Source organism: Aristolochia californica, unplaced genomic scaffold (assembly GCF_029961685.1).
Source record: "Aristolochia californica isolate CCGP_79_NKW_82.1479 unplaced genomic scaffold, dmAriCali1.0.hap1 SCAF_12, whole genome shotgun sequence".
NCBI classification, from domain to species: Eukaryota; Viridiplantae; Streptophyta; class Magnoliopsida; order Piperales; family Aristolochiaceae; genus Aristolochia; species Aristolochia californica.
The window spans coordinates 368,063-380,650 of NW_027181793.1; the positions used below are offsets into that span (position 1 = coordinate 368,063).

The 12,588-nt window shown below is 37.9% G+C and overlaps 1 protein-coding gene across 2 annotated transcripts; it reads left to right on the forward strand.

The window, feature by feature from the left end:
- Window positions 1-297: 297 nt before the first annotated feature.
- LOC137945257 (probable serine/threonine-protein kinase At1g54610) lies at window positions 298-10,353 on the forward strand. 2 transcript variants are annotated; one of them, XM_068791047.1, is made up of 8 exons: window positions 298-1,921; window positions 4,459-4,743; window positions 6,374-6,691; window positions 7,159-7,386; window positions 7,512-7,612; window positions 7,891-8,005; window positions 8,488-8,988; window positions 9,513-10,353. In XM_068791047.1, the coding sequence occupies exons 1-8, from the start codon at window positions 1,400-1,402 to the stop codon at window positions 9,708-9,710; spliced, it is 2,268 nt and encodes a 755-aa protein (XP_068647148.1). In that variant the 5' UTR covers window positions 298-1,399; the 3' UTR covers window positions 9,711-10,353. The 2 variants fall into 2 exon arrangements, with proteins under 2 accessions (XP_068647148.1, XP_068647149.1); XM_068791048.1 differs by having other exon boundaries at window positions 9,516-10,353.
- The last annotated feature ends 2,235 nt before the right edge of the window (window positions 10,354-12,588 follow it).

A 12,588-nucleotide genomic window follows, 5' to 3' on the forward strand; every position in this document is an offset into this window, starting at 1 on the left:
ATTCACAAGCTAACAAGCCGAACTTGGAAAATCTCAAACTTGGATTGTTATACTTAACTAGCATTATTTCTAGTTTGAACTTGAGCGGAGTTCAAGTAAAACTGAACCGAGCCAAGTTTATTTCGAGTCGAGTTCGAACGGTTTAGGAAAGAACCGAAGAGAATTGGGTCGGAATAGTCAAAACATTTGCCCCCACTGATGTTCTGGTCCCCACAGTCTTCCAACGGGCACTGTCTGACGTTAACGAAAAATCTCGGTTGGATCCTCTCGCCGCGTCCTTCCCCTTCCACGGGAAGGCCGTGCTTTCTCTCTCCCTCGCCCGGTCAGCCATCGTAACCTGTACAGTCCCAAAACCCCTCGGCTCCTCGCGATTTTAGGGTTCCCAAGATCCGATTTTCTCTCTCTTGTTCAGCCTTACAGCACACACGACAAAGAAAATAGGATACGAAACCATTAGCATTTAGCATACATTCAGTTTTCGGTTTCCTTATTTCCACGCATCCCAGTTCTGGTCACTGCCGTTTCCTTTTCTCTACCTATTCTAAATTTAATTTATTTGTTCTCTACCTTTGATTTAGTCTAGGAAAGGAAAATTCTTTGACAACTTCAACCAAATTGAGCCACAAAGAGAAGAAATTTTCAATCCCGAGTCGCCGTTGAAGTCCTCGGCCAGAATTGCAGCGCGGGGGCGCCCAGTTTTGCTTTCTATATTTTATTCAAGTGCCGGATTTCTGGCTGGGTTTCGACGGGTTTCGGATTTCAATTGCCCTCGTTGCTTGGCAAATTCGGCTTTGGGACATTCTTCGCTTCGGTTGGGAGATCTTTCGTTGGCATCTCAGGGTCACGGGTTTCCACACACTCTCATTTGAGTTTCTGGGATTGTCTGCAACTGGGATTTGGGTGCGCTTTCTTTGTTGCCTTGTCATCTCTAACACGGGATTCGTTTGCTCTACTTATACGTGGGTTTTCTGAAAAAAAATTCAAGGGACTTATTATTTGGCTTCCAACTCAGATTTCTGGTGACTAGGAATCGAAATTGCAGGAATTTGGTCCAGATAGTCAACTTCGCGTATTTTCAAGTAGGAACAAGCCCGGTGATAAAAGCTCGTCATATTAAGATTCCGATGCCATTAGGCAATGCTGGTCCATTAATGTCCCTGTCACTACCTTTTCTTTCGGACTTTGTATGACAAGGCTAAGTTCTGATAAATCAGAGAGGATTATTGGGCGAAACATAATATGTTTTATTAAGGAATTCCTTTCAGAATTATGGAGTATTGCGTTGCAATAGAGATCTTTTTTCACCATCAGGCTTAATGCCGCAAGGATTTGGGACTACATACTCGGCCGAATTTAATTGGGCAGTGGCCTGTCCTGTAACAGGTCACTGTGAAGTATTATGGGCTGTATTTGCTCAAAAGCTACAGCCACATCTGATGATGAAATCTGTGGAGATAAGGGATCAAAGAAGTTCTCCAAAAGATTTTTCACTTCCTCTAAGAGAGAGGAAATCGTAGTTGAGACTGATTCAGGTGGTGGGGCTGATGGGCAGGCAAGATTAATTCCAAGTCCACGAGAAAATGTGGCCTCCACACCTATCTATTCAGATGAAAGGGAGAATAAAGTGATAAAAGAGAACAAACCAGTATCAATATCTCGAGTGGGACCTGTGGTGCATGAGGGATCGACAAAATACTCTCATCAAAAGCGAAGTATAGTTGATGTTACAGATCATAGGCAAGCGAAAGTTGGTGTTGCAGCAAATGGGCATGATCAGAGTTTGAGAATATTTACTGTGCCAAATGTTGTTGAGGCGGAACTGGTTGCTGCAGGGTGGCCTTCTTGGCTGACGTCAGTGTCCTGTGAAGCAATCAGAGGGTGGGTTCCCCGGAGAGCAGATTCATTTGAGAAGTTAGATAAAGTAAATTCTTCCTCTGTTGATATTCTTATTTTTTCACTCAGTTACACGTGTATTTTTTTCACTTTGAGATGCATTTTGAAATGTTGTTTTGTTTTAAGCAGCTTAAATAATGAGTATCATTTTCTTCTTTTGGAGAAGGTTGTGCAACCATAAATAACCATTAGCAAAACAACTTAAAAGAAAAGCAGATGACTCATAGAGGTTCTTTAGATAATATTTCCCTAGTTTTTTATTTTAGTTTTCCTGCTAAGTTTTATTGTTTTGAAACCTTGTCAATGCTTTTGCCGAAGCGGGTTCTATTTCAGTTATTTTGCTAAAGTTTGATGTATACTTTAATGTTTATGAGCCTTCATTATGAAAAGGTTACCTGCTGAGTAATTTCTGACATAATCAAGCTAAAGTCCGATTTATAGTGTTTAGATTTATAAGCCTTTATTATGAATAGGGTATCTGCTGGAAAACAAGAAGCATGGAAGGAACCATAACTGGTGCATGATTTACTCAATATCTTCTGGTTTGCTCACCCCTTTTTGAGATTGTTTTGTTTTATTGGTTGTTTGTTTTTATAAAATATAAAATTATCACTTTCTCATGAAAAGGTCATTTTGTGCACATCTTTTGAAAGTGAAGCCACAAACTTTAGGTGGAGGGGTTTCAAATGAGAAAGGAATTGGAATTCCGTTGCGATTTCCATCCTTGAATTTTCTTGAAGTGTCTTGCACCTGCATAATTTATTGGAGTGTAGATCTAGAGGTCAGCTTGTAGGTGACCCAAAAGCTATACAAGGTATAGAATGTTAAGTTATGATCCTGTGGGATCTAACCTAGGGTATGGGCGTTCAAGGCCCACCTAGTATGGGATAAGTTTAAGGGCCCAATTTTCCGTGTTCCATTAGTTCTTGAGCTTTTGGCATATTGGCTAGGTACCATATATTTGGTTTGGAGCAGGCACCATGTCACATGTTCGAATCCCGGAGGGAGTGACCTATGAAAAAAAGGGCTATCCTGTGCTTGAGTTTTTGTTTTTGATAGAGTTTGTGCTAGAGTGAAAGCCGTCACAAAGTGAAAAGGAGCGGATGTTGGGAGATGTGTGGTATAGACCTTATAGGGTGTTGGAAATGGTTGGCCATCTGAAGCCCTCCATTGGTTATTTTGGGATACAAAGTTGTGCAATGACCTTTGTGCCTCCATGGGATAGGTTTTAAGGGTCCAGATTTCCGTGTTCTATCAGCTCTGGAGCATTTTGAATATTGGCTAGGCACCTAACATATTAGCTTCACCATTGATGTGCATCCATCTCCTTTTCTGCTTTGCCCATCTTGCAGTCTTCCTTCTTTTTTCAACAGGTGTGCTGTGCTGGCTTTTCAACAAAAAAAGAAAAGAAAAAAAAGGATACTAGTGGGCTGTGCCATTAGAGTACAAAACTCGTCTGATAACAACTGTTAGAGAAAAGTTAGTTTTTGCCATTGGAGCACAAAATTCGTCTGCTAGCAATTGTTAGAGAATAGTTACTCCTATCAAGAGTCCTTATGCAAGCTCTGTGCCTCCTATTATTTTGCCCCTTCTGTTTCCAGTTTGAGGGCCATTTACATCCAGATTTGATATGCATCATTGGTTCTCTGCATCCTTTCAAGATTTCATTGAACATTTTTTTATTTGGACCCTTTCTGGATTTGAGAGGACCATATTCCGTACTTCCTTGATGCCATTCTTTTGTACCTATGCCTAATAAAGAGATTTCTTCTGCAAATCCTGTTCCCCTGGTGAGGTAATTGAGAAAGCTATTCATGGAGTTATCTTTGAGTCTCTTAGAGGATTTAAAAAAAAGTAATCCAGTGCTATTATTCTTTAAAACTAGAGACTGATTGCCTCTCTCATTGCCCTAGCATCCTTCCATTATTTTGCCTAAGACTCCAAATCTTGGAACCATTAGGCTGAATTCAATAGAAACTTAGGGAGGAACCCAGAACCTTGTGAAAGTGGTGGTGTTTATAAGATCTGATGCCTCCATTTTCTCTTGTATTCTAGCCCTTTGGGTGTGTCTGATAATCTGATGCTGAGTTTTGCTCCCTTGCATGGTTTGAGAATCCTTAGATCTACCGTTATTGGACCATTGGTAGTAGAAGGCCTAACCAAAACTTTCATGGCTAGTCTAAAAGCAGTTCTGGGCATCCTTGTCATCTTTGACAAATTTTTGTGAGATTCAAGACCTTGCCTTTTCCTGGAACCATTCTCCTTGCTCAGAAAACTGTACGGCTAATTGGTTTGGTAGAGATGGGGTAGATCTCCAATCTCTCATTGACTTGCTATTGTTATCTGCTGTTGGCCTTGTTTCCTTTTATCGAAATGTCATTATTTGCAAAAGAAGTAAAACTTATTTCTGTTCAAAAACTTTATGTGATGATACGTAACACATCTAGTGGTTATGACCTTTTGATTGTTGTGGCTTTTAACTGTGGGTATTTCTGTAATACAGCAGAAAGTCATGCAGCTCTTGGTAATTTTCATCATTTTTTTGTTTATTAATTGTTGATGCAGATCGGACAAGGAACCTATAGTAGTGTGTACCGGGCACGTGACCTGGAAACTGGAAAAGTTGTTGCACTTAAGAAAGTCCGGTTTCTTAATATGGACCCTGAAAGTGTTCGCTTTATGGCAAGGGAGATCCAGATTTTACGTAGGCTTGACCACCCAAATGTCATAAAGCTAGAAGGTTTGGTTACATCAAGAATGTCATGCAGCATGTATCTTGTCTTTGAATATATGGAGCATGATCTTGCTGGACTTGCAGCAACTCCTGGGATCAAGTTTACTGAACCACAGGTATTTGTTCTTACATAATTGTTTTCAGTTTTCTACTAAATTTTTATATATGTGTGGTGAATATAGTTCTTATTTCATGCTCCTCGCTATTGTTCATATTTGTGACTGTTTAATTATATGGTTGCAATTAAAAAAAAAGTCATTAGTCCAGTTTATGCCATTGTTTTAAATGGTCAAACAAGACCTGATTATGCTGTTATAGCACATAAGCTTTCTTGTTGAGTTGATGACATCTTTTTAGTGGAATCAATAATTTTTCATTTATGATGTTGGTCATGCTGCTTATTTTGCATTTTAAAAAACACTTTTAAGTTTTAGTAATAGTGAATCGTGCAGAGTGAAGTTGGATTGTTCATGATCCAAACCTCAACATAGTTGTGATAAAGCTATAATGATTTTGATATGTGCATATGTTCCTGATCTCAACATAGTTGAGTTACAGCTATAATAATTATGATCTTTGTTTAGAAACTTGACTAAAAAATTGTTGTCCACATGTGACATTTTTTCCCTTATGTGACACTATAATGGCCTTTTAGGATAGTTTATTCTGAGATTTTGATTGGATTCTTTTGTAAATGGGACGCAAAAGCTAGAGAAACATAAATAACATTTCAACAAAAGAGTGACTTTTGATGCCCCTTTATGTATTTTCTATACCTGGAAGTGAATCTAGAATTCTGATTTGCTTGTTTATTCATACCCTTCAGAGTGTGTTACTTATATTTGTTTGCTGTGGGTCCCATTGATCTTAAGCTGATTGAAAGGCCCGGGACATTTTCTTATTTGTAGGCACGATACGAAACCTATTACCCTGGGCATCCAGGTATCATTTTGAGCAACTAATAAGTGCTCACTATCTCCATAAACCATAAAGTGAAACTAATCTATTAGTGATGCCCTTTTCAAAAAAAATAAAAAAATCTATTAGTAATGCACAACTAGTTTCTAGAAGAAAAAGAAGTAATATGCATCCGCAACATAATGAGCTTGAAATCTAAACATGAAATTGACATATATGTAATGGCTCATCAAACAGGGATCTAACTAATGTCACTCGTACATGTCTAAATTATTTGCCAATGCCAAACGTCATCAATGTAAGCCTTTTGTCGACTTTGGAGATGGGGATTCTTTTCCTGCTCTTCTCTTCCCTTCCATATATTGAGTTCAAATATGTTCTACTTTTTGTGCAAGTGATAAAATATTTCAAAATAAAATTCCCTCATTTAACAAAACCTAAGAGGTATATTTATGTCAAAACAGTGTTTTTCTCTACATTGTAGCTGTATGCATTATTTTTCATCAATTTATTCACTAGTCAATGGAGGAGTTGTAAGTGATGGTTTGAAATTTTTTTTTTGTAAATTTGTGTTTTTTGGAGGAAGCTTCTGCACAAGCATGCGGATGAGTATACCATTCAGTCCTGTGTTAAGTATTCATGTAGAATAAGAACTTCTAACTACTGTTTGTGGATGACCTGATGAATTCATTGGTGGTGCCTGCCAAAGGAATCCCTTTGGTAATTGAAATGATATACCATGACTTTGTGCTTTGCTATTTATCATGTGCTCCTAAAATTTTAGAAATGGCAATAAACTTAGATTATTTAGTTATGCCATGGTTCCAGGTCAAGTGTTACATGCAGCAATTACTGGTTGGGCTTGAGCACTGTCATGATCGGGGGGTGCTTCATCGAGACATCAAGGGATCAAACCTTCTGATTGACAACAGTGGAAATCTTCGAATTGGAGATTTTGGGTTGGCCACATATTTCCATCCTGGTCAGAAGCAGCCACTCACAAGCCGTGTTGTGACTCTGTGGTACAGGCCTCCTGAACTTCTACTTGGAGCTACAGAGTATGGAGTTGCTGTTGATATGTGGAGTACAGGTTGCATCCTAGGAGAATTGCTTGCGGGAAAGCCTGTAATGCCCGGAAGAACAGAGGTAATATTTATTCTTACATTGAGTCAAGGTAAACCTGATGCAGGCACTTTGAAGTAGCACGTCATTCAACACATTGTAACTCTTGAGACACTTTGTTTTCACCATCTGTGCCACACACCAAGAATCTGGGAAATTACCCTCACTACCTAATCAATTCGTTTTTAACTAGTGGTATGTGGACCAGTTATATTCTTCTTTGACCTTTTGACCAGTGCCAACCGGAGATTACTGTTTGACTGGGAACATTTTTGGATTTTGGTCCATCAATTGTCCTGTTTCTTTCTAGTGTCTCCTTTCAACCTTCATTATTCACATTAGTAATCTTGGGCCTCCTCTAAGTGGTCACTTCTGGTGCTTTTATATGGGGAAGGTTTTCGTTTCAAGCCTCACCAGTGTCTAAAGTAATATATTTTTGGTCCAAATCAAAAGAAACACTCTCACTGGTTTATGTCACCCATTTCCTGTAGGTGGAGCAATTGCATAAGATTTTTAAGCTTTGTGGGTCCCCATTGGAGGAGTACTGGAGGAAATCAAAATTACCTCATGCAACTATTTTTAAACCTCAACAACCTTATAGGCGTTGTGTTGCTGAGACATTCAAGGAGTTCCCTGCTTCAGCTTTGACCCTCTTGGATGTACTTCTTGCCATAGAACCTGATGACAGGGGAACTGCAACATCTGCCCTTAAGAGTGAGGTTAATTCCTCTGCCCCTGAAGGTCTTTTAAACTATAAGTATTGAGTTGCCTGAATTTATTATTAACTTTTTGATGCAGATGTTTGGCTTCTTTTTTTTACGACATTTTATGTTTGTTATTTCAGTTCTTCACAACAAGACCTCTTCCCTGTGAACCTTCAAGTTTGCCCAAATACCCACCAAGCAAGGAGTTTGATGCTAAACTTCGGGAAGAGGAGGCCAGAAAGTATGGCCTCTCAAAAAAATGCTTTTCTTTTCTTTTCTTTTTTTTTATTTTTTATTTTTAACTAAATTCGGTCTGATCTAAAGAAAGCCACGATCATATTCTCTCCTTTTCAATTTGAGCTTCCACAGACCCTGATGCATCTAATAAGTTTTTACCCTATTTAATTTTTTGTAGCTTTGTTAATCAACTATGATTACAGGGAGTTTCGTTAAAGATTTTTCTTTGGTCTTCCTCAAGACTCATTAATTTTCTTTTTTCCTTTGCTATTTGAATCTTAGACAAAGAGCAGCAGCCATGAAAGGCCATGGTGCAGATTCCATGTTGAGGGGACCAATAGATTCCAAAGTGATGCCAGCTGCAGATGCCAATGCCGAACTACGAGGATCAACACAAGTATGTTTCTTTTTGTTAGGCATTTCTACTGTAGGCTTAACAATTGTCAAAGACTTGGGGAATCAGCATGCGTGGGACTGCTAGATTTTGCCAATAAATATCAACACATGGAATGCATTAAACGGACTTTCAGTTGTTTAGCAGCCTTTCCTTTCATTTTCTGCACAATTTTGCAAGTGGGAAGATATTGCTCAATCGCTTCATGAGTAAAAATAACCATTTTCTATTGAAAAAATATGATAAGTTAAAAAAAACACAATCTTAATGCCACGGCAGGCTTGGCTATGTTAATGAAAAACCTGCCAAGTTCACAGATTTGCTTATGTGACAGTATGGGTACTAACTGGTCATGTCTGAACTGGTTAACATTTTCAGTTACTGATGTTTCAAGCATTTATATTTTTATTCCACCCATAGAAAAAGCAAGATTCCAACTTTGCAATAAAAGTGTCAATTATTCCAAACTCTGATGATCATTTCAGAAGCGAAATGGACAATCAAATCCCAAAAGCACCAGTGAGAAATACAATCCTGAAGAGGAAGGTGGTTCTGGCTTCCCTCTGAATCCTCCAAGAGGAAGTTCTGCTAATGGTGTCTCTCACTCTGGCCCATTGTATCATCCTAATGCATTTGGCTCCTCTTGGAATAGTACTAAGAAATTCAAAGAAGATGAGATTCGTCCAGCATTTGGTTCTTTGGGAGGTCCTCATGGGCCGGAATTGAAAACACAGAGATCATGCATGCCTCAGGTTGTCACTGACGTTTCCAACCACTCTGGCTTTGGTTCATCGAGAGCGAATGCAAAATCTGATAATCACCGAGAAACAAATAATTCCTATTGGTCAGAGCAGAGATCCATTGCCAGATACAATCCTCTAGATGACACAGATCCTGGCAAGCAAGAGTGGACCCACCATTTGTTGGATGCACCCACATCTTCACTCAAGAAGACCAAAAAGGTTGCAGACAAAGATTCTACGGTGGTAAGTACTTGTCTATGCAATTCTCTTCTAGTTAGTCACTTTCTTGTACATTTAGTACTCTGGTCTTTAGATTTCGCAAAGATACTATTTTATTTTATGTGATCCCAGTATGTCTGAGAACCATTGACCACGTGGAGGTCCTTTTGCTTGATGCAAGACCAGAGGCCATGTTGCTGTAAACTGTATGTGGCATGGCCGTCTACCAACATTCCCTATGTTAATCATGATGGGCTCTGCCGAAGACTTCAGCAGCAGGCTTGTAGTGCTCGTACTGATCAGTTCTCTTAGCTTCACTGGAACTTAGAGATCTTTGTATGATCTATATATAGTTTAATGAATGTAGGAATTTCTTTAACTAGTAAAGCTTTCTCTAGTCACTTCGTGGTTGTGCCTCTACTGCTACATCCAGAATTTTTTCACTTGTGACTTTAGCTCTTATCTACATCTTGAACGCGTCTCTCTTATATGTGAAGTAATACTGTAGTGTATTTTTCTTACGATTGTATATTTTCTTTAAATGATAGCAGGGTTACACACCTAAGAAGAGCAGGATCCACTACTCTGGTCCGTTGTTCCCTACTGGAGAAAATATTGATGAGATGCTCAGGGAACATGAGAGGCAAATCCAACAAGCCGTCCGTAAAGCTCGTCTCGACAAAGTCAAGACAAAGAAGAGCTTTGGTGAGAAAACCCACTCACAATCTCTGCTTCACACTAGTTGAAATGGGAGTTGAGAAGTTTTGAGGAGCAATATTGTTGTGGTTTAGGTTTTCAAAGCAAACCATAGCTTTGTTTTGACCATTTTGGGCATTTGTGTCTGCATCGAGGCGCAAAAAGGAGAAGTTCAATAATAAATACTTGATCAACCACATCTAAGCTGTCCAGGGAAGAACAGATTGTGGCATCAAAATTTTATTTGTACCGAGCTTGATGGTGGTTGTGGGTTCTGGGTCTTAACTGTTTTATTCAGATCAAGGTTAAAAGATAGACGAATTTTTTGAAGATTCAAACTGTACAATAGGTAGAGGTCCTATTGGAAGAGGATTTATTCTTGAAGGCTTGACACTGAAGCCTCTCTTTTGGCTTTTTTTTTGGCTTGTGGGTGCTATGATGGGATTTTCTTTACGAGGCAGAACCAAGGTTTTTATACCTTTTGTCAGGCTGTGATCTTCTACAAATATGAAAAAAAATTATTTATACTAAAGCCATTATACAAGTGAGGCTTCCCCCTTTTCATCTTTCTGTGAATGTAAGTTGTGACAGACTCAAATCTTTTATTCTTTAATGTTATTTTATACTGTTTAAGTAAATCATTTCTGTGAGAAGTAGCACAGGTTGCAGAGATATGCAAAGGCTAAGAACACGATAAGGTTGCACAGATATGTTCCTTTTATACTGTTTAAGTCATTATTTCTGTGAATGAAAGTTATCGACCACTTAACTCTTCCTCCTCTCAATGCCGTCTCTTCTCGTCCTGAAATAATTATTTCTAGTTTTTTATGGACTGAAGATCCATTGTTTTATTGTAAAATATGGGATGGAATTTGATGCATATGTGAGGAACTCATTGATGGACGGTATTCTGAGCTAGATTGTATCCAATACTTGTAAGAAGTTTGATGACATGCCTGAGAGATAGATATTTAATATCTTGGAATGCAATGATTCCTGGGTTTCTTAAATGTGGGAAATTCAAAAGAGCAATCCAAGTATCGAGGGCAGATCCAATACGAAAAAGTCATTTGGTATGAAACATGTGAAACAATTATTTCAGTTGTCCGATCCACGGCTATCTCAGCTGTTTGTTCTACGGTTGTCTCAGTTGTTTGTTCAACGCTATCTCAGCCATGTGTGTGTATATATCATGATGGGCAACGCTATCTCAGCCATGTGTGTATATATATCATGATGGGGAACGTTATCTCAGCCATGTGTGTGTATATATCATGATGGGGCGACTGATATATATATATATGTTTCACACCAAATGATTTTTCTTAATAGATCAACCCTATATATATATACACTCAACAAGATCCATGCATGGAGGAATCAATAGGTTAAAACAACATTTAGCGAGCATTTCAGGTGATGTTGAACCATATACAAAGTGTCCCACATATGTTCTAAGTTATTTTAACACACTCCTTAGATATAAGAAAGTAGAAACATGAGAAAAGGCTAGAAAAATGTAATTGCTGATGATGTCTTAGAACATCCGGTATGGAGAAGATGAAGATAGTAACATGAAGGATAAAGATGCTTCAAACAAGCGGTGAGCAATGAAAGAGTCATTAAAAGATGCTCATATGCAAGAACATAGTAAAAGAGAACAAATGGAAGTTGTTAGTCCCTCTTGTACATCTAGTTAGAAGGATAGAGATTTATTCGCAGCAAGATATAATAGAGACAATTAGAGAGATTCAAGACTTTCGACACTCTTAAGTCTTTTGCACATAAGTGGCTCTTCCAAGCTAACCAAGAGGAAAGTTAAATATACATATGTATTTGGTGAAGATGAAAATATTTCACAGATGAAGAAGACATGACCAATGGACCCATTTGTATCTCATACCAAGGAACCAACTCAACGCAAGTTCAAAGATATGTGAAAAGATGGATTGGAAAGATAACATACACAATGATCACTGGATTTTCTACTATAATGTAATTCTTACACGTTACACAATATGAACATTTTACCTGAATTATTATGCTATTACTAAAGCAGGGGAAGACGTGAAGCTTTGTATTTGTATGAGGAAACCGATCATTTAGATATAATTAGCAAATGTAGGGATGCACATTGGTGTGTGATAGTTAGACTAGTCCAACCAGTAAAAAGTTTAATCAACTTTCTTGCCGGTTTAAACAAAGAAACAATATGTATTATGTGATTGATGCTAGTGGAAAAGTGAAGGATGCAAAATAATTGTTTCAACTAACGAAACGGATGAGGTTGTAGAGGAAATCAAAGCTCACATTATTGTCACATTATCATTGCATCGAATTACAAACTGGCTGGTAAAATGATGCAAGAAACATTACAAGCTATATATTGGAGTCCATGAATTACACATTATATTGATTTAGTAATTGAAGACATTTGTAAATTGAAAGGTGTTTATGAGGCAATCGTGAAATAAAACAAAATTATGACTATTATTTATATACGTAAACAATTGGTAGACGAGGGAGAAAATTAGATTAGTCATATATTTCATTGGACTTGAGTGTCTTGCCTCACGAAGGTATACATTTGTCATGATTTAATTAATATTATTCAGGTAATACATATCCAAGAAACTTTATATTTATGTTTTTTGTATGGGTCTGATTTTGAAACAATGTTTGCATCAAAGGATTGAGGGATCTGTCTACATGGATTTGGAAACAAGGTTATAAAGAAGGGTAAATAAGATAAATATTTAGTATTTAATGATGAATTTTGGAAAAAAATCAAGAAGATGATTCTCATATTATCACCCCTAGTAAAAGTGTTTAAGTTTGTTGATGGTGGAAATATATCCTCACTGGGATTTGTACATGATGTTGTTAATTGTGCTAAATTATCTCTTCGGTCAAACTTTCCTAAAAACT

Excerpts from the sequence above, each read along its gene's own strand:
- LOC137945257 (XM_068791047.1), top strand. The coding sequence starts at position 1,400 with ATGGGCTGTATTTGCTCAAAAGCTACAGCCACATCTGATGATGAAATC. Across the intron at positions 1,922-4,458 it reads CATTTGAGAAGTTAGATAAA|ATCGGACAAGGAACCTATAG; the intron begins GTAAATTCTTCC and ends TTGTTGATGCAG. Across the intron at positions 8,006-8,487 it reads AACTACGAGGATCAACACAA|AAGCGAAATGGACAATCAAA; the intron begins GTATGTTTCTTT and ends TGATCATTTCAG.